General features: G+C 33.6%; 1 protein-coding gene across 5 annotated transcripts in view; it reads right to left on the minus strand.

The window, feature by feature from the left end:
• Positions 1–23,097, minus strand: part of BBS9 (Bardet-Biedl syndrome 9) — a 453,658-nt gene that overhangs the window by 251,006 nt on the left and 179,555 nt on the right. For 4 of the 5 annotated variants that reach the window (XM_089917019.1, XM_089917021.1, XM_089917023.1 and 1 more), the window contains exons 12-17: positions 22,925–23,001; positions 19,732–19,785; positions 13,475–13,577; positions 11,900–12,004; positions 9,743–9,757; positions 4,691–4,831 (exon numbers count right to left, since the gene is read on the minus strand). In XM_089917019.1, coding sequence (XP_089773145.1) covers positions 4,691–4,831; positions 9,743–9,757; positions 11,900–12,004; positions 13,475–13,577; positions 19,732–19,785; positions 22,925–23,001 — 495 coding nt within the window. The remainder of the gene's footprint in view (positions 1–4,690; positions 4,832–9,742; positions 9,758–11,899; positions 12,005–13,474; positions 13,578–19,731; positions 19,786–22,924; positions 23,002–23,097) is intronic. The other variant, XM_089917020.1, reaches the window with a different exon arrangement.

Genomic DNA, 23,097 nt, shown 5'->3' on the forward strand with positions numbered 1-23,097 from the left:
CTAGAAAACTTCTAGAAAAACATGTACAAGAAAAACTTTGTAATCTTGAGTAAGGCAAAAATTTCTCAGATATAACATTAAAATCATGATCCATAAAAGAAAAAACAGATAAATTGGGCTTTATCAAAATTAAGAACGTCTCTTCCAAAGACACTGTTAAAAGAATGAAAAGGCATGCCATAGACTGGGAGAAAATATGTGCAAGTCATATAATCTGAAAAGGGAATGAAAGAAGGCAGACAAAAAAGAGCACATACTGAGTAATTCTATTTTATAAAACTTCAGAAAGTACAAACTAATCTATAGTGACAGAAAGGAAACCAGTGGTTGCCAGGGGATGGGGGAAAAACGGATCACAAAGGGGCACAAGGAAGCTCTTTGGGGTGATGGATATTTTCAGCATCATGATTTCAGGGATGGTTTCAAAGGTATATACAAACACCAAAACTTACCAAATTGTATACTTTATACATGTGTACATAAGTTATACTTCAATAAAGTTGTTTTTTATAAAAACAAAAAAATATACTGAAGCTGTGTTTCAGAATTAAAGAATGTATTAAAATGTACCAGAGGAAAATATAATTAATATTTTATAACCTTAAAATAGAGATCATTCTAAGCACAACATGAAAACTTGAAACTAAATAAAGCAGTTATAAAATTAAATTTTAAAATAAATTTTACTACCTAAAAATATAAACCTTATATGTTAAAAGAATACAAGTAGTTAATAACAATTACAAAATTTCTATGCTAACAAATAATTTAGAAATGCAAATTTTAAAAAGAGATGTCATATTTCACCTAACCATGTCAAAAATTTTAAAAGCTTTAAATCCAGCTGCTATCCTGGGTACAAACCCTGATGTTGGGCTTGTAACCTGATACAGTTATTCTGGAAGTAACTTTGGCATTTGAATAAAGTTTTCAAATGTGCATATCCTTTAACTCAGTCATTTATCTTCAAGGAATTTCTCCAAAGAGAAACAGAGAAGTACAAAAAAGCTATGTACATGGCACCCCTAAACAATAGAATATTATGTAAACATTAAAATACAAATTCGTTGACAAGGAAAGATAGCCATATATCTGAGTACCATAAAAGGCTGCTTCAATAGCACGCTATTTGTTATTACTTTTTTTTTTTTTTTTTTTTTTTTTTTTGCGGTACGCGGGCCTCTCACTGTCGTGGCCTCTCCCGTTGCGGAGCACAGGCTCCGGACGTGCAGGCTCAGTGGCCATGGCTCACGGGCCCAGCCGCTCCACGGCATGTGGGATCCTCCTGGACCGGGGCACAAACCCGCGTCCCCTGCATCGGCAGGCGGACTCTCAACCACTGCGCCACCAGGGAAGCCCTGTTATTACATTTATGTAAAATTTTTGTGTAAAATTACTGGTATCATGGCATACACTGAATGTCAGCTAATTTAACATCTATTCCCAGCCTCTTTTTCCCCAGCCCATCTACATTAGTTCTCAGCCCCCTTTACTGCTAGAAGAGGCCATGTGACAGTATTTTGGCTATTGAGGCCTAAGTAGAAATCTAAGAAGTTTATGGAAACATGCCTTTCTGATAAAAGTTACAGTCATTGCTATAGCTATCTCTTTCCCCTACCTCCTGCCCTGTAGTCATTTATGATGACTTAAGCCAAAGCAGCTATCTTATTGCCATGGAACAAGCCAACACACTAGAGAATGCACATTGCAAAGAAAGAAAAAAGCTGGGTCTTTGATAACATTCACAAACCACTATACCAGCTTCCACTGCCCACTTGTGGACCTCTCTTTATTTGAGATAAAAAATACATATTACCTTGCTTAAGTCACATTTAGCCAAAATCACTCCAGATAATTATTTATATATATATGTAAATAAATATTTTCTATATAGCCATTAAGCACATTAAGGCTTTTTATAATTATAATATTCTCTACTGGCCAGTATTTGGGGCACTAGACACCTCCATTCAAACATTGTTGATAGAGTTATCTCAAGAATGCACAGTAGGGCATCAAAGAAGTAATAATAGGGCTTCCCTGGTGGCGCAGTGGTTGAGAGTCCGCCTGCCGATGCAGGGGACACGGGTTCGTGCCCCGGTCCGGGAAGATCCCACATGCCGCGGAGCGGCTGGGCCCGTGAGCCATGGCCGCTGAGCCTGCACGTCCGGAGCCTGTGCTCCGCAACGGGAGAGGCCACAACAGTGAGAGGCCCGCATACCGCAAAAAAAAAAAAAGAAATAATAAATTTAGAGAAATATTGCTATAATATATTTACAATATGAATACACTGAAAACAACATAAATATAGAAAAATATAATGCTGGCCAAATTATTTATGATAGAATAGTATGTAATCATTAAAATCATAAAATAAAAAATCTAATTATATAGAAAGGTGTCTCACAACAATATGCAAAGTAATATTCTTTGGGGGGATGAAATGCTTAGAAAAAATATTTTTTAAAAGAGTAGGGAAATGTAATGAAATATAAGTAGATATTTCTGGGTGTAAGAATTACCAGTAACTTTCATTTTCTTCTTTTTGGTTATTCATTCCTAAATTTCACATTTCTTTTGTAATAAGAAAAATTAATTTTAAATATACAAAAAGAAGAACTGAAATAGACAAATAGGAAGAGATGTAGATTAAAAGTAGTTTTATTTCTTCTCTATGAAGATCATTAATTTTATTTCTGTTAAAAAATAACTTCTAATAGCAACTTTAACATCATATATAGCAAGAGTGAAACGTATCATGAAAAGTGAAAAAGTAGCAAGAGTACTTCTTTTAAACAATTACAGGATTCCAGCATGTTTAATATGAACACAAATCTGGAAACTCAAAAAAAGAACAAACTATATTACATAAATTGACTCAGGGGAAATTTTTAAAATTTGTCATTCAGTCCCATTTCTAAAGTGAATAAGAAGCAAATATATGCTGATGAGCCTAAGATACCTGTGACATCAAAACAACTGAGTCCAAAATCAGGACAGATGAGTTATAAGCTTTCCTTAGTACTTCTTAACCAATCCATAGCTTACAGAGTTTCCCTCTCTGGTCAAAAGCATACATTCTTATTCAATCTCTATCGGTTTCAGTCATCTACAGTAAAGATTGACCACTCAGAAGCCAGAGTCTTAAACATTTTTCAAAGGCATCAATAAATTTGGTGCGCAACATACAATTTCCAACTATGTTGTCAGGATAGAATAGGAGACCAAGGAACTAGTATGTTTGCATAAGATGTTATAAAGGTAGTGACTCTCTGCCTTTTTTTTTTTTTTTTTTTTCTTTTTTTGGTACGCGGGCCTCTCACTGTGTGGCCTCTCCCACCGCGGAGCACAGGCTCCGGACGCACGGGCTCAGCGGCCATGGCTCACGGGCCCAGCGGCCATGGCTCACGGGCCCAGCTGCTCCACAGCATGTGGGATCTTCCCGGACCAGGGCACGAACCCGTGTCCCCTGCATCGGCAGGTGGACTCTCAACCACTGTGCCACCAGGGAAGCCCCTCTCTGCCTTTTTTAGAATCCAAATTTATTATAAGAAAATTGACGAAGAAGAAAGGGAATGAAAGGGAATTAGAAACCAAAAGGTACAAAACTATTTGCTAACTACACACACACACACACACACACACACACACACACACTCATTCATTCAAACTCATTCAAACTAAATAGATTAACTGTAATAAAGAGCATCTTGGAGATTTTTCATAGAGTTATATATAAATAAAGCTTTTTAAAACACTTCAAATTAATGAAAAATAAATTTTAATCACTTTAAGTAGGTAATAACACAAAAGTTGACTTACCATAAATTTCTAAACCTTGTGGGAAATACTTGTATTCTAAATCCATCCACTAATGCAAGGATGAAGATGCATCTTACAGTCAACAGTGCTGATTTTTAATGATGGATTTAAAAGGGTCGATTTAATTCCCAGATTATTTTTTTTAATTCCACCTCATCACCAAGAAAGGTAATAGATGCGACACATTAGAAACCCTGGCAACTAAAGATGTTTTATCCAATCAATGCCTCTCTCTTTTCTAAGCTATTCAAAAAGAAAAACCAACACCTGGAGAAAGTCACACCTTCACAAATTACCAATAATGTTCATTGTGATATTCTAGCTTTATACATGTAGCCCCTTCTAAAGCACTGGAGGCAAAGAATGAACATTGCCCCCTCCAGCTGCTGAAGACAGCACAACCACATAGAGCACCCACTTATGAGGTTACTTTTCAGGGGCATAAGAATATGCTTTTAAAAGGTACCTTTCCAAAAACCTACAATGAAGACGAATAATAAATATTTACATGCTTAGAAAAGGGATATATTTGAAAACCTACAATAAAGATGAATAATAAATATTTACATTCCAAGCCAAAAAATTCCACAGTCTAAAAAGAAACATTTGATGTTTTCATTTCTGAATACTGAAGCAAAATAATGATTATAATAATTTTAATCAAACTTAAAAGGTACGCTTTATTACCTTGTTGATATAAGCTATTTCCTTTGAACTCGCAAACAGAATGAAAAAATCCTTGAGGCACTTTTATATTCTGACTTAACAATTATCTGATAATTACCCCATCATTACCTGCTGATGAAGGATTCCATTCTAAATTCTTAACATTTCTGATGTTACAGGCATGTTACTTCAAGAGTCCTACCTGGAAAGAGACTGAGAAGACTGACTGGAGATTTGTTGGTATCAATAGTTAGTTTGTGGCTTGCAGTTTTTGAAGGCTGGCCTGGTAAGCAGATTAATTTCAGGGGAAGTCTAAACTTACATTGGCTAACTCGAGGAATGCCTGAAATAAAGAGAAACATATATTCATAAATTTGACAAATAAGAAAAATATTGTACTACTAATAGTAGTACATAGTAGCAACATATCTTAGTTTAAATGTTTGTTACCTGCCCATTTCATTTAGCATAACTGAAATAACTGGAAAGCATTATCATAATTTATGTTTTTACTTTATTGTCAAAAAGTGCAAGGCAAAAATAAAATCTTAAAAAGGAGCATAGGGGTAAACTCTGCCTTTAATAGTAATATCATATTTTTAAAATCATCACAGTTGAATGCTATATAAAACATTATATGTAGTTATATTCAATTACTGAACTGTCTTTAAGACCTTCAAAGCTCTAGCCCTAAACCCAAGATTATCCGCTAAAATGAGCAAAGAATATGAAATTTATATCAGGAAGACTCTATATGACCATATCTAATCATTTCTTTACCCCTCGAATTTTTTAATTTTTGTTTTTTTACTTATTGAAGATTCAAAATACAATTAACAATTTGCAATAAATTATGAGCATGAAAGCAGAATTTGCCCTACTGAAGTTCTAATGAAGTTCATTCTAATGTCATTTTACACATCAATATGAAGAATATTACTTTCATACAAATTGAATTTTTCTCAATCCATTTAACTTTACATATCACTGTTAAGCAACATTTTGAAAGGCTTACATAGTCATTCAATTCTCAAATTTTTTCAGAAAGTATACAGGTATATTGAAATAAGTAACTGCATAAATAAATAACAATGAAGAGTTTTATATCAGAATTTAAAGTTTTTAAAAATCATTCCTTTTAATATTTTTACAAAGAATGAAACTGAAACCAAAGCAAATTAAGCTCTCTACTTATAAATCAAGTAAAGCAATTCTACAACTTTAGTTCTCTCTCCTTTTATACTAGGATTCTATTTTTGACTGGATAAGACAAAAGATAATATACAGAAAACTATATCTTAGTAAACTACTGTAGAAAAAAGGAAAACTTAAAATGTTCTACTCTACTGGATAGATCCACACATTAATTCCTTTATTTCTTTACAGTGGAGTCAGAGAGCAGCTTAAAAATAGCAAAAGCGGAAGCAGTAAAGTTTGGAGACATGATCCCAAATAGGATTCCGAGAATTAGCAATATATTTTGTTAATGCCAATTGGAGTTGTGTGGTTTACTCTATAACCAAGCTGGGAGTACACTTTTCAGAACTACTTATTCACTAGGATAGTAAGAGATCAACAATGGCAAGCATATTGATATATGAAGCCAATTAAATACTTTTTCAGAGCATGTGGAGCATATTTGTCATTCTCTTCAACATAATCTATTATCCATCAAATTTTACATACCTCATTTTTTGCTCATAACCAACAGATGTTAAATTCACTTCTCCTGGAATCCTAGATGCAAACTATAACTGGTGTCTCTTCAGAGAAGTCCCAGGGTATTATTTCCTGACATTTTGTGAGGTTTTAGAGGCATGTGTATTTGTACTTTAAAATGATGAAATGTTTTGACTCAAAATATTATGGTAACGTGATCTAAGCTACTGCTCAGACCACAACTATCAATAACACTACAAAAAATATTACAAAGCATTATTTTTTCCAACTTCATATATTCCATATATCCCCAAATTATGGAAATATACCTACTAATGTTTTTCCTCTACAATATATAAATTACAGCCTCAATTAATAGATGCAGTCTGGAAAGAACAAGGAAACTGAAACCTAGTTCCAGTTCCTTCATTTTCAATGAATAGAATAACAGGGAAAAAATGCTTCATCTTCTGACAATTCTGTACATGCACAAAGAGAAGCTATCTTCTATGTACTTTCAACCAAAGTCTGAGTTAATTGTTCAAATAAAATTTGGCTATAAATGCTCTTCTAAAACTACACTGCTGAAACTGTGGCTCTACTTCACTTGGACCAGGTACTGACTGAATTTGTGGTGAAACAAAATTAATCATGATCAACAACACTAGCCTTATGTTACTTAGATTATTACCCTAAAACTCCAAGAACCCAGAGCTAAAGAAACTGGTGGTGTATAAATGTTTCAGAAATTGAAACAAATGGATTGCAAGCACTAATAAACCCAAGAAGGGAAATACATTGTAACTCAATTCACAGCTCAGTTAAGTCAGTTAATGACAATATCACACACTAGGGCAATGGTCTGCAGTTGCTAAGATTTGAAGAACCCCTCCAGAATTTCTTTTCTCTCCAGGAATTGTAAACCTGTTTCACAGGACATTTGGAAAACATTACTTTGAAAAATGATGACCCTCATACTTAATAAAATGATTATGGCTATTTTTTAAATGATGGCAGCTTGAAAAGTTTTACCATTGGGGGGGAAAAAAAAGAGTATGAAATCCTTTAGAAACCAGTTTAAGGAAACCATACCTTTAAAAAGAAAAATTATACTGCCAATATTTTATATTACTTCCCATCAAATTAAAACCCGAACATTTCAAAATATAATGTCTAGTATTTAGACATGGAGTTTATCAGCGGCACATTTCTATTGAGATTTACATTTTCTTAAGAAACTTGGAATGCAGATTTGGCTACCAGTTACTCTTCAGGCTATAACTGTAGCTAAGAACCTGAAGCCAGAAACATGTAGAGGTGTGTGTGAGTGTATGCATATGTGTATCTGTAATAAGGAAGGAAAGAGTTATATTGCACTTAAAGACTTTCCAAAGTTGCTAGTAGGATAGCTTTCAACTCAGTTGAAAGAGCCTAACTGATCCTAACTGCCTACCATCAGTGATATTTAGTTGGCAAAACAGTCTCTATTTGGCTTATTCAACTCTCTGAATATAATGCTGAGAGAAAAGAAGAATTTGGTCATTTGTAATACTCAAATATTGGCCTACTCACTCATCAGACTGACTTTTTCCTACAGTTTTTAAACAAATATAATCACCTCTCCTTCAAACACTTCCCCTTCTAGCCTACTAGAGGAAATAGATAGTCGCAACTACCATGGTGCAATTAATCACAAAATTATTTAACACTTAGAGAGAAAATTCAGATCAAAATCACTCCTGACAGAACAATTTTTCCAGGAAGAGAATTCTAATTACCCCTGGCACACCCAAGAGACCAGTATCACTGTCAAGAGGGATGCCAAAATGTGCTTTAAAAAAAAGAAAAAAGAACTTATATACCAGAGTAGAATAACTATATCTATATATTACACATCTACATAATGCCTTTAGAACTCTTTCCAGGGGCCTGCTAGAGTCATTTCTTATTGAAAACAAGGAACCCCAAAGCAGTAGCAATGTCTGGTAGCCAGAACTTCCTTGATCCCTTCCTGTTATGTCTGGCTATGTACTGTGCTCCATCTGCAGTCATGTTTTACACTGCCCATGTCATGTAACTTTAATGCAGAAATAATGGAGACAAACTCTTATGGGACAACATAAAACCTCGTTTGCTTCTCTTTTTCCATATGTAAAAGCAGGACTGCTTATCTGCAATACAGCCTGAACAGATCAGGCCAATAAAATGGAAAAGTCTTTGAAATCTGAAGCCTTATGTAAGTAAGATCTAAGTGGCAACATATTATTTTCTTGCCTACTAGGTAAAGCTGAATATTTCAACTCTACTCCCTGAAGCTTAATTATAATTTTAAAATATATAATAAGAGATTATTAAAACCATCTTCAGGTTTGCATTGAAATACTAAAATTTCCATATATTGTGATTTTTTTTTCTCATGGTTTGATCTGAATTTTTAGTAAGAGGAAATAAATTCCTTTCAGTAATAACCTTTACTGATTTTTTTAAAACTCAAAACAAATAATTTAAATAATAATATTGAATTTTATAAAAGTTATTGCAAAATCTTATCAGTTAATGAAATCTTGCAAAGTAAAATGTAAATATTCATTATTAAAATTATTTTTAATAACCCAAATTCTAATTTGACAAGTATACTTTATACTATTAAGCTAAAAGCTTACCTCTATTAAAATATTTCTCATATAAATATATATTCACCTCCCAGACACTATGCAACTCAGGTTGTTGGCACCACCAAAACTATATGAGTAAATAATGCCATTATTTTTAAGTATTTTATTTATCTAATTATTACTAATTAATATTATCTAATACTAATCTAAAATGGCTATTAAACTAAGACAAACCATCACATTAAGTCTGTGTCTAGGAGGAAAAATAATCAAAGTAGAAGATCCTTATAGAGTACCTGTCATATAACCAGATACTGCACAAGCCTAAGTACTTGAACCCTGCTCTTAAAGAGCTCAAAAATCTACTAGGGGAACCTAAGGAACAGACTTAATGAAATTCATAGTATGATAAGTATTATAGCAGAGTAATAAACAAAGGATTTGGGGAAAACAAAATGGTGACAACACTGACCCAGGCAAGTTCAAGGGGTCGGTCCCTTGATGATATTCCCCCACAAATTCTAACAAGACAAGAAATAGGCCCATAGAATGAGTACACATGGCATTCTGATCAAAGAGGTGAATATTTTGGGGTATACAGAATCATACAATTTAGAATTCAGAATTTTTTTCCTTACTCTTTTTAAGTAAACCAAGATAACTGAGCATACAGGTAAATCACCAATGACTTACAAAAATAAGTTGTCAGTGGTGCCTTTGGTTTTGTTCAAAAAAGTCATGGAGCTTCATTGTTTCTCATGACTCTGAAACAACTAATAATGAATAACAAGTATCTATAAGTGGAAACATATACTAGCTTCTCCATAGCCAGATCAAGGCACTGAATCACCCTAAAGAGGTTGCTATAGTTAAAACAGTAGTCCATAAAAAGAATTCATTCATGGTATAATACCAATTGAATTAACTGACCAAATTTCAGTTCTGAAATTCATTTTGTTCTAAATTATCTTTTCACTTACCCTCAGGATTTCGATCTATCCATCAGAGGCAATTCAAAAAGGGATAGGGTAGAAAATGTAACAAATTATCTGTTATAAAATTACAACACAAACTTAACACATATCTGCTTAAAATATAATTCAAAATTTTCAAGATTCTTACAGATGATTTAAATGGCCCTCCAATAAAGATAAGCCAATTCACAATTGAAGAATATAACATGAATAAATGAAATCTAACAATATATTTCATCCATTCTCAGAAGTCCATGAGAGGGTGTTATTCCAGTATAAATGTGGCAAAAAGAGGTAAAGATACATGATCTAGCCAAAAGCAAACCAGACTCAATATGTAAATGACATCAAGAGCATTAAATGAATTTTCTGGAAAAAATCTGAGTGAAAGACAAATATATAATATTAATATTTCCAGTTAGTCTTGCTTATATTATAACTTTAGTTAATAGATACTACTATGGAACAATGTCTATTTTTTTTTTCAGCTTGTCTTGGTATTCTTTTACTTTTATAGACTTGTTTTTACTCTAACTTCTAACTAACTTTCAACCAATTAATGCCTATGCTCTTTGGTTTAGTAACAATTTAGTCTTTCAAATTCTGTCTTTAGAAAAGCATAATAGCTAAAAATGGTATGTGCAACCATAAGCTCACTGAATGATTTTATAACTTTGTAATGAATTTTTAAGCCTTTTGTCCACTTGCTAGGTAATCCATTTCTTTGTTTTCAACCACTATCACTACTTTTCCTTGAAAGCAAATGAAATAACTAGTTGAATTAAGGCATCAACAATCTCTATAACTACATACACAAGGTGTAACAAAGATAAAAAGTATTATCATGCCTATGATTATTGAGATGTTCAATTAATGATAAATGATCTAGAGATTTTAGCCAACATTTCCTGATTTTTATTTCACAACTCAAAATTAAAATAACACTGAACATTTCAATGCTCTTTTCAGAAACATCCAACTAAGAAGTCCATCATTCTTTGATCCCTTACAGAAGATTTGTATTTCTCTCCAAAGCCAGCTTTCGCAAAGCCATTTAACCATAAAATATTTATGTTACCCCAAATTTTGAAAATATAGGTAAATGGTTAAAGTGGTCACTTCTGGCCAGAAATGATTTTTTTATAATTTAAAGCAAAATAACTTACAAAGAAGGAGAAACAGATTTTGAAAACATGTACTAAAGTTACAAAATCACCTCCAAGCATAGAGTCGTCAATGCATAAAACAGAAAATTCACTTAGACAAAATAAGAACTACTATTATTAAAAACATTGCCAAGGTGCCTTGTTAGCACAGTAGGTAGTTGCATCAGTCTCATAAAAACATTGCTAAGTAAGCAAAGTAGGTATCAACAGAGAGAAAAAAATATGAATAAGGCATCTCTAAGCTTTTTAAATTAAGAAAACTGTACAGAAATGCTTAAAAAACACAAATGCAACATGGTTGAAATACCCTATTAGTTACACTACATTTAAACGTTTTTTAAAAAAAGCAATAACTAATTATTCTATCAATCAACTAATTGTCAAACTGTTACTATGAAAAATTCACTACACACACACACACACACACACACACACACAAAACTATAAAATTGAACCCAAGTTGAAATTTATAATAATTACATCTCAACTGGACCAAAGATAACATTTTTGATCTATTAAGTTTCTTGAAATAATACAGATCCTGTTCTTAAATATTTTAACATGTAAGATAATAGTTTTATTTAATCACTAAAGCGGTGTTTGAAACTCTGAAGACTGACTTAATATTATAGCAACCCATAATAGTCTTTTTTAGTAATTCAGACTAGGTTTTGCTCTTTAGTTCAAATACATGAAGTCTGACTAGATAACATTCTTCTAGTGGGAATAAAAATACATCATATTTGCTATTAATTGAAAAGATAGAATCAAACATTACATATGGAAATCAGCTAAATAGACTATCACTAATTATTCATAACACATCAAAGTAATTTGAACATACATTTTTATTTAACACTAGAAAAGAGTATTTTTTCATTTAATAATATTTTACAATGTGTTTTCCCATTTTAAACACTTACACATTTAACTCATAACTCCAGTAACTTAAAAGAAGTGATTAGGCTTGTAGATTCATGAACAACTGTATGCTTACCTGTAGGTCTGGAATAAGAAACAACAGCATTTCCCTCCAGTTCAGGTGGTAAATAACTTCCTTTCAGATAAACAGAAAAGCCTACTGTTCTAGTCATCTCTGGTGCTATAAGCAATGTAAAAATAATATATTACATAATTTTGGACAATTATTATTAACAAACAGTTAAAATTAGATATATACTGCATGCCAGCTACTGTCTTAAGCACTTTACATAACAATTATAGAGATTAACTCATTGAATCCTCACAACAACCCTACATGGTGGGTATTATTATTATCCCCATTTTTTGGTGCATGAGGAAAATGGTTACAAAGAGATTAAAAAGCTTGCCCAAGGTCACATAGCTAATACAGAGCTGGGAATTGACTCCAGAACAAGGGTACCTAACATTCTACACCACTGCTTCTCTTTACTCAGATGAACAGGCAGCATGAACAAAGCAAAAGGTACGCAAAGGGCAAGAGAATTTGGGAGTGGGAAATAGTACCTTATCATGGCTACAACACAGACTGCAGGAGAAAATGGAAGGGGGAACTGGATATCGATGTAACTAAAACTGTGGCAACTTGGCAGATTGTGCATAGCCTTCCATATTCATGTATTTGACCTCCAACCTGCACTAGAGAGCTATAAGAGGTTTTTAACTTGAAAAATTAATGGTCCAGAATGTGTTTTAGAAAGACAAGTTGGAAGTATTGTGAAAAATTAAAAAATAAAGTGAGATATCACCTACAAGTTTCCTCAACCATTCAATCACTCATTCACTGAGTCAATGAATACTTACTGAGTTTCTACTATCTGTCGGGCACCTAAGGTAGGGGATGGTTATAAAAAGGAAAAAAGAGAGATATGTTCTTGCTTTTTGTGAATAAGACATAGGGTTCCCAGCTGAACAGTAGCAGTGAAGAAAGACAGAAAAAGACTTGAAAGATAATTCAGAAATCATTTTAACAGGACTAATGACAACTGGATGTAAGTGGTAAGAGAGACCCTATGCAAAGAAATCTTAGGCATTATTACAGTTACCTTACATAGATTCATTTTCTAATTAAGTCCAATTAATTTTCTGATTAAATTCTAATTAAAACAGTTCTGTAACACAGATGTCATTATCCCCTTTCTGCAGATTAAAACAAAACAAAACTGAGGCTCCCAGTAATTACTAAAGTAGCTTGTCCATGGTTACACATTGAGTGTCAGAGCCAGGATTCAAATTCAGGCCAGACTCCAAAGCCAATATTCTTTCTTCAAACATTACAGATTCAATAAATAGCTCACTAGAGAAACACCAATAAAAAAGCCTTCCAAAATATAGTATTTAAGTACAATTATTAAGAAAAGCGCTTGAAAATCTGTAACTACTTCAACTCAACAGCCATTCACTGAATGTCCATGCTTGATGTTTGGAGGGAAAATATAAGCAAAACAACACAATCATTGATTTCAGGAAGATACCAGTCTCACTATTCAGACAAGAAATATAGCCATGAAATAAACCCACTGATAAAAAAAATTTTAATTAAAAAAAAGCTCACACCATGATAGACTTTAAGCCAAAACAAAACACTTACCCATAAATTCAAAGGTGAACTGATCACAAGTCAATACTAAAGGTGGTTGTACATAGACCGATAATCTGATCTTTTGTAATGTCACTCGATTCTGCAGTGTGACCTGAGAAAATAGAAATCGTTATTAATAAAAAAATTACATTTTTTCCAAATTGATAGAATATCACAACTACTTAAAAAATCATTAGCAAATAATTAGGAAATACCATCTGAGAAAAAAAAATGAGCTGTCACAAAACATAACCTGTAACATAGGTAGTAGATTAAAAAGTTCTACTCAGAAACTGGGCAAGGGAGTTGAACAGACTTTTCTCCAAGAAGATGTACAAATAGCCAATAAGCACGTGAAAAAATGCTCAAAATCTTTGTATGAAATACAAAGTAAAACCACAATGAGATACTACTACACATCTACTTAAATGCTATAACCAAAAGGACAGACAAAAACAGGTGTTAGCAAGAATGTAGAGAAACTAGAACCTGCATAAATTGCTGATGGAAATGTAAAATGGTATAGCCATTCAAGAAAAAAGTTTGACAGTTTCTTTAAAACTTAAACATAAAATTACCATCTGACCTCACAATTCCATGCCAAGAGAAATGAAACATATGTCCACCCAAAAACTTGTACACATGTTCATAGCAGTACTATTCATAATAGCTAAAACTAGAAACAACCCAAGTGTCCATCAACTGATGAATGGACAAACAAAATATGGTATATCTCTACAATGAAATGTTATTCAGAATAATATTTAATAATATTAATAATAATAAAAAGAAATGAAGTACTGACACATGCTACAACATGGGTACATTATACTATGCTAAGCGAAAGAAGCCAGTCACAAAGACCACATATTATATGATTCAATTTATATGAGATATCTAGAGGGGGCAAATCTATAAATCTACAGAGACAGAAAATAGACTAGTAGTTGCTTTGGGATAGTAGTGGGATTGGGGGTGGGGGAATGGAGAGAACAGCAAGTGACAGCTAATGAATATGGGGTTTCCCTTGGAGGGACAAAAATGTTCAAAAATTAAATTGTGGTCATCATTCTACAACTCTGCAAATATACTAAAAATCATTGAATTGTACACTTTAAAAGAGCAAATTGTATGGTATGTGAATTATATCTCAATAAAGCTACTAAAAAATGTTCTCTCTAAAGCAGACCAAAAAAATCTGCCCTCATGTCTGGTGAATAACGACATCATGAAATATTATATGTGTTCATTCTTCTTTACATGTATAGATGTGGCATCATGAATTATTTATTTTATCTAGTATCAGTATATTACCTTTTACACAAGTTACGCTCTAAAGATTTCCTTTCTAGGTAAGTATTTACTATCAATAGTTTAAATACATATCAAAGCACTAAATTTTCTTCCACAGCTTAATACAAAAATACCTGACATAACTAATTCTAGAAAATATCAAAGAATGGCAATAACTAATTCTAGAAAATATCAAAGAATGGCAATAATGACTGCTGCATTTCTAAGCTGGCTGCATTTCCAAACTGGTGCTCTTAGTTGATGATGCTTGGAATGATAATTCCCATTCCAGTCAGAGTTAATAGCTATGAATTCTGGGTTAATAGTTTGACTGAGAAATAGGGTGGGTATGGGCAGAGAAAGCCAGGACTTCTCTCACTCACCCTGAGGAGGAACGTCAATAGAATCCATCAGGCCCAAGGATCTTTACTGGGCCACAGTGCTAGGGGCATCAAAGAAAAAGCTTAAAGATCTGGCTTCCATTGGGAACATTCTCTCTTTGGATTTTGTCTCCTAAAAGCCCCAGCCTCTTTGAACAGTCTCTTTGGATGAGTTTATCCACATGGTAAGCCAGATTTATCACAGTCACTGGCCAGGTAGAGTTCCTAGACCAACTAAATCACAATCTCTGGGAGTAGACCTGGGTATTGGTATTGCTTTAATAGTTCCCCAGGTGATAGCTATTTACAACCAGAGTTGAGAAGCACTCTTCTATTATACATGGCACCTTTGCTATGGAATAATTTAGTCTAGTTACTAGACTCTAGTATATGAGACAGATACATTCCATTATTAATTGACATAATGCAAGGGCATACTTAATTTTTAAGAAAAGTCATTTTGAATTTTCTCTTAGGTAAAAGGCATGTATCAACTATTCCTTAATTATATATATACATACATACTATAGATAAACAATATACAAGAATATACATCTGGCCCACAAACATTATACACATATAATTAGATTCAGTAAATGTCTTGTATTAATTTTAAATGATGTGGATATTCTGTACAACTTAAAATAAGCACAAAATTTTTGACTTGCAAAGTAAAAATTTTAAAGGACAACTATTGATGCAAATAAGTACAATAAACACAGCAAATGAACAATGAACCCTCAATTTTTACTTTATAAGCCCTGGGAATACATGGGGGGAAATCTGCATACCACAAAGATTCTGTAATGATATGTGACCATTATAAAAAGCATAATACCTTTTTAATAAAACACTGATGGTAATTATGGGAAGAAGAAAGTACGCATGTGCTGTAGACATGATAGCTATTCCACTAAATAAACAGAACGCAATTTCAATATTTTACTGTTAACAATAATATGCTGGTCTGTACATATATTTTTAAATAAAATTAATGATAATAATCATTAGCAGCTTTCTATATTCATGAAACCATGCTAATAAATTATTTATGTGTATTATCTCATTTAATCATTACAACATTGTGAAACAGGTACTATCACAATATACCATTTTACATAAGAGAAAAATGTGGCTCAGAGAAGCTAGATAATTTGACTAAGGCTACTCTGATTATAAGTGGAAGAAGCACAATTTAACTTCTGTCTGTCAGAATCCAGAGCCCACACTCTTTAATCAATTGTGGTTAAGTCCCAAAATAACTCTGCAAATGAAGAAGTACCGTCATTTTACAGTTTAAAAATAGAGGTTCACAGAAGCTCAATAATACGTCTAAGACCATCCAGCCAATGTGTGCAAGAGAGATGAAAATTATGACCAGGAACATCTCGTGAGAGGTTAGTTTTAAAAATGAAAATGAAAAATCCTTAAGGTAGAATAAGCCATTTTTAAGACAGCAGACGTTCTGACTCTGCCTGGCATAACAACATGTACTTAGACAACAATCGTACAATTTTACATTGTTACAAGTGCTTGCATTTAGTTTAGATGCAAGATCAATGGTGATAACTCTCATACACAGATCTATTGAATCCCAACAATGGACTAGGCACTTTCAAAAGTGAATCAAGAAGATGTGTGACAAAAATAACTACAGTAACAAAGAAGAGTTTGTTTGAGCCAAAAAAAAGAGTTAAAGACTTGGCTAGGCCATAAACCTCATATTTTAAGAGAAAAATAATTATAGATTAAGGGGGAAATATGAAAATTAATATCTGAATTTCCCATGCTATTTTCCATTCCTAACAAAATAAAATATGATCCTCAGGAAACATAATACTAAATTTTTATCCTAGATATATAAACATGACTCCAAAGGCCAGGTATTAACAACCACTCTGCCTTAGTTGCCTGCAATAGATAGATGGTCACGCATCACGCACACACACTCAAGGTAGCCACATCTTCATTCACTTGGAACGGATGGAAAAATTTTCTCAATTAACAGGATTTACTATGATGGAAACTTCCATGGTTATATATCTTGGCTGCTGTTGTTATAAAAGGCTATAAGGAGAGATTTATAACAGAAATTTGTATAGGAACTGTCAGGCAGAATCAGGAAGTCATGGTGTCTGCCGCTTAAGTCCAGCTGATTTTGTGCAACTCTTGTGTGTCGCATTCTTTCCCATTCTTTTATAATGGCCATAAGGAAGAGAGCTGTGACTTAGCCATTCTCAAACATAGTTAAGTGTTATTCTCCTAATGAAGGAGAATTTTCCAATAGTGTCATGCCACCATTTTAAGGTGGCTATTACACATGAAAGCTTAAGAACGGCATGGGAGGGAAATGTGTATTTATTTATAGCAGTAACTAGTAGTGAGGGAAAAAATTAGCATGAGCAAAGTTATCTGGTTTAGGTACAAGATTTCTTTTTGCAATTTGCAGTGTGCTCCTGAATTATTATGTTATGTGTCAGAACAATATCAGTAGATAGATATAAAAGAGATTTCCCTACACAGAAGTCTATAGATCATTCCTGGAACGCTACAGGGTTGTTGGTTTTTTTTTCTTAAATGATTGATTTCTTGCCACTAATGCTTTTCCAGACTCAGAAGTATTAATGGGATAGAGCCTTTGATTGGACAGGGGGAATGGAGACTGGGAAAAGACCACCCTTGCTACCAGTGGCAAGAATCCAAAAAAATTAGCTTAGGAAACTGTTATAAGATTGGGCTCCCTTCAACTTCTACCAAAGATCCCCACACTTGGGCCACCCGCTGGGTCTAGTATAAGCGAACACAACTGGTAAAGCCTGGTGCCCTGTCAAACTCCTCCAAGGACAGCAACCCATAATCTAAGAAAATATAAAGCCCTGTCCAAGTTTTGACTTAGCAAATCGCCAAGATCCACAACTTTCCCTGGCTCCAAAGTCTGGGCAGTGATAAATACTTTCAGCTTAATAATGTGCTGACTTATTACCACACTTTAATCTAAATGCCTTAAGAGGGTTCTACATTTGAGTTCTAGTTCTAAAATTCTACAATGGCAGGACTAAAAATCTTAACCAAAACCACATCCTTCATATTCTATTTTTTGGGGACTATCAATTTGTCACTACTCTATTTTGTGGCTTCTTCATTTAATATTTTCTTGCCATAAATACATCCATTTAAAGTTAATACTATGGCAGATAGATGGCTGGAAATTCTTTTCAAATACACACATAATCATACATAGAAGAAAGATATTATTAACATTCATATGATTCCCCAATATATATATTATACTGCAATCAACTGCTTGGTCTACTGTGAATGTGATGACACAATTCCTTTAGTATATTTAAATACTAATTTTGTTTCTAGAAAAAAGACCCTTAATCACACTACACATTTAATTAATGGTAGGAATAAGTCATAACAATTTTTTGTTATATACATATTGCTATAAATGCAATTACTAGTTTTATATTTGTAGTAAACAATAAAGGCTATCTATTTACTACTCAAGGCTGAGGAAAACTTACAAATGTCAAGTGTTTGGGTTTTTCTTTTTCTTAACTTTTTAACCAAGAAATCTTTTGTTTAATTGAATAAATTTAATGTGTAACATTGTGTACATTTAACGTGTACAGCATGTTACTTTGATACATCTATATATTGCAATATGATTGCCAAGGCAGTGATATTTATCACATTACATAATTATAGTACAATATTATCTATATTCATTATATGGTGCATTAGATCTCTATGGCTTATTTACTACTCATTACAAGTTTGTGCCCTTAAACATCATCACTCTTAACCACCCCCAATCCCCTGGTAAGCACCATTTTACCATCTGTTTTTTACAGGCTTAACTTTTTTAGATTCCCACATATAAGTGATATCATACAGGACTTGTTTTTCTCTGTCTGACTTATCTTACTTAGCATAACGTGCTCAAGATCCATCCATGTTGTTGCAAATGGAAGGATATCCTTCCTTCTCATAGTTGAATAATATTCCATTGTGTATATGTACCATATCATTTTTTATCCATTCATCCATTGATAGGCATTTGGGTTGTTTCCACATCTTGGCTATTTTGTGAATAATACTGCGATAAACATGAGAGTGTATATCTCTCGTGGGAAATACTATTTTCATTTCCTTTGGTTTATAGCCAGAAGTGGAGTTGCTGGGTCATACAGATTTTTTTTTTTAATTATTTGAGGAACCTCCAATTGATCTCCAAAGTGGTTGGATCAACTTACATTCCCACCAACAATATTTAAGGGCTCCCTTTTCACCACATCCTCACCAGCACCTGTTGTCTCTTGTCTTCTTTATGACAGCCATTCTAAGGTGTGAGGTGATATCTCATGTGGTTTTGATGCACATGTCCCTGACGATCAGTGATGTTGAGCATCTTTTCATGTGTCTGTTGGCCATTTTGATGTTCCCTCTGGTAAATGTCTATTAGTTCTTCTGCCCACCAAGTGTTTGTTTTACATTTCCATAAGCTATTTATAGGGTGACAAGTGACAGATGTGATGAAATGTGTGATATTGTTTGCACATTACAGTCTAGAACTATGTACAATACCTTCACTGTGACTGAAGGGACAAGGTCAGCTCCCACTTCAACATCAGTAGATTGCTGTAAACACAGAATTGAGAAGAGAAGGAAAGAATAGTTTCAACACTGCACATCAATGAGTAAACACAGTAGGTGTGATACATACTTCTCACCACCAAAAAAAACTATAAAGGATTTGTCACTCTGATGGCAGACTAAAAGAGTCAGTGTGGCTTTTTGGATGGCTTCATTGAGAAAGTCACAAGCTAATATTTAAAAACCCACGATTCCAAAAAGGGAAGAAAAGTTCATATATTTTACTATCAAACTACTCTATTGCCAAATGTCCTTAAAAACTGAAACTAATTCTATTTACTCATTCTTTATATTATAGAAAAGAAGACTTCTGTATATTTTCTATATAAACAGTACACCATTCTTTTAGGTCCTTGTATTTTTAGCTTGCCAAAGGTATGTTTTATTCTGATTAATAATATGTATTGATATCTAAGACATGTAACTAATGATATAAAGATTGAGTGGCCTTACATCTAGAAAATAAAACAAAAGTAGGAGTGTATTTTTTTTTCCTAGCGCATATCATAAACTCTTTTTTTTTTTTTTTTTTTATGGTACACGGGCCTCTCACTGTTGTGGCCTCTCCCGTTGCAGAGCACAGGCTCCGGATGCACAGGCTCAGCGGCCATGGCTCACGGGCCCAGCCGCTCCACGGCACGTGGGATCTTCCCGGACCGGGGCATGAACCCGTGTTCCCTGCATCGGCAGGCGGACTCTCAACCACTGCGCCACCAGGGAAGCCCTCATAAACTCTTTTACTCTTTGAGCATCAGCCTTGGTTACCTGGTCCTATCTCTTAAAGAATTCAGAATATAATATAATAGAGCAAACATTTCCTTAGAATTTATAACTTTTTTTTAGAGTGGTAGGTTGAGAGGAAAATATGGTCACTCTATAATAGAATAAGATCAAAGTGTAACATATTTTCTAATAATACCCACATGAATTCCTGAGGGAACAATTAAGATCATGAAGTCTCTGTCCAACAATGAATAAATCCATTGTACTTTGTTAACCTATTTGGAATTATTTTACTAAGAAAAATTAAATCACTTCTAAGCAGTGGGGATCACTATGATGTAATGGCCATCAGCATAATTAAGAGTTGGGAGATTCATATTCTATTTATGATTCCATAGGAAACTATATATGAACTTTGATCCAACTTCTCAGTCAAGAAGAGAGGATAGTGATGTTTATCTCTTCTATAAAAACCCCCATTCTAACACTAATTATATTATTTTTTGGATGTGTGCTTTCATAACAATGATTGAAAATAAAATATTAAGCCAGGCTTTTTGCTCTAGTATTACCTAAAATCCAGGAAATGTTTTACATTTAGCTGTCGGCAGTTCTGGAAGAGAAACCAACATCTCCTGTTTCCTGCTCTTTTCAATCCATATCTAAATACCTAGATATTTCAGGGACAAAAGTCCTTTGGAAACATGAAATTACAGCCAGAGAGAAGCAGCTCTACAAAGACAGCATAGCATCACAGCCACCTAAATCGTTGGACTAATGTTTTCCAGTGGGATGAATACGATACTCTCAAGAATCTCTTAAGAAGGAAAGAAATAGTAAGAAGGGGAAATGAAGCTGAAAAGAGACATCTAGTTAAGAGGAAAAAGCACTCCAGGTTACTGATAGGGAAATATATATTACAATACAGTGCTATTACATAAGGCCTTTCCTCAGAAAGATCAAAAGTTGCTAAAGAACAGAAAGGGAATTTCAATCCAAATAGCCTATGTTTAAGAGAACCTAGAAAAAATTATATAAGTTGCCCAAAGGGAAAAAAGAATCATTTCCAAGGCAAGAAAATGTGTGTACATTTGTCAGCTAACTAAGCAAAAATGTTCCACTCAGACTACACCCTTCAGGTAGAGTGAGAAAGGGTGTGTGCTGAATATCCAATGTTTAAACAGTACCTCTACTATGTGACTCAGCTGGGTGAATGTTTCTTTCATATATAGTCCTACTTTTTTTACGTATACCCAACTTACTATACTATGGCAATGTTAATGTGATTTTTATCACAGCTTGGGTTGGCTGTTTATACTAAGATTAACCTTTGAAAAGCTTATGGAACTACTTACTATATTATGCTGTGATACATAAATATCAAAGTCATTTCCTAAACAAAATTATATGACATAAATTCCATACAGAGTAAAAAACAGTGAATTCAATCACTGTCCTAAATTGATCAACTTTGGTACAGATATAGATAAACTTAATATATTTTGCCCAAACTGCAGGCAGTGAGAGAAAACCAACCATAATCTAACAAGTGCGTACAGAAGACTAAACAAAGAGATGGGGTAACGTAACCAAGGACAGTCCCCCTTTCTTGTTTCTCAGCTTTATTAATTCATTTATAGAGCGAATATATACTGAACACCCATTGTGTGACTGGCACTAAGGATATGGCACTGAAGGAGGCAAGTAGAATTCAGGTGGTGGTGGTGGTGGTGGTTGTGGTGGTGATGATCGTGATGATCATTTTAAAAGAATTAAAATGTAATTTTATTATTATAATGATTTGTTAGTTAATTACCATAATTCAACAAAGTGGATTCTATTACTATTCCCATTTTACAGATGAGAACATTGAGACTAAGAAAATTGAATACCTTGCCCTGGGTCACACAGATAGACATGAGAGAAAAAATAATTCCTGGCCCAACTCTATTCTTAAACTACTTCCCCACCACAACCACCATAATGTATTAAACACTATAAATTACCAAACCCTGAGCTATGCCTTTCATAAACATTATCTCATTGAACCTTCAACAAAAATCTAGTGGGGTCAGTATTATTCATCTGGATTAGGATTATCTCAATACTCAGTGCTGAAAACGTTTTTTTAAAAAAAGTAGGTAGATTCAGAGTAATGGTGAGAACCTCTTTGACAATTTCCCTTCCCTCCCCCTTTTTTAAGACAGAAATCCTGCCTAAGGAACTTCTTATTACACAAAGAACTTAGAAATGTTTTTTTCTATAAGTAACAAAGCCTAAAACTTATCTTCCCTAAAGTTTCTATTTGGAGGCCCCAGAATTTAAACCAATACATTTTGATCCCAATTTATCAGAGTTTGCCACTATCACAAACCCTTTGAAAGTCTGCAAATACACCTACAGATACTGAATCAAAGTTAGGAGAAACCACGGCAGAGACTTTCAGGTCATCTTCTCTCTCGGTCATAGGCCATACACCTGTAATTTTAAGAGAAAAAAAAGTATTTACTCATAAAGTAAAGCTTGCTGTATACAGTTGCTAAGGTTTATCTATACCATATATCAAATATATAC

This window comes from Delphinapterus leucas, chromosome 9 (genome assembly GCF_059928025.1).
Source record: "Delphinapterus leucas isolate spDelLeu-1000000601 "Yukka" chromosome 9, BTC_Dleu_Yukka2, whole genome shotgun sequence".
Classification (NCBI taxonomy): Eukaryota; Metazoa; Chordata; class Mammalia; order Artiodactyla; family Monodontidae; genus Delphinapterus; species Delphinapterus leucas.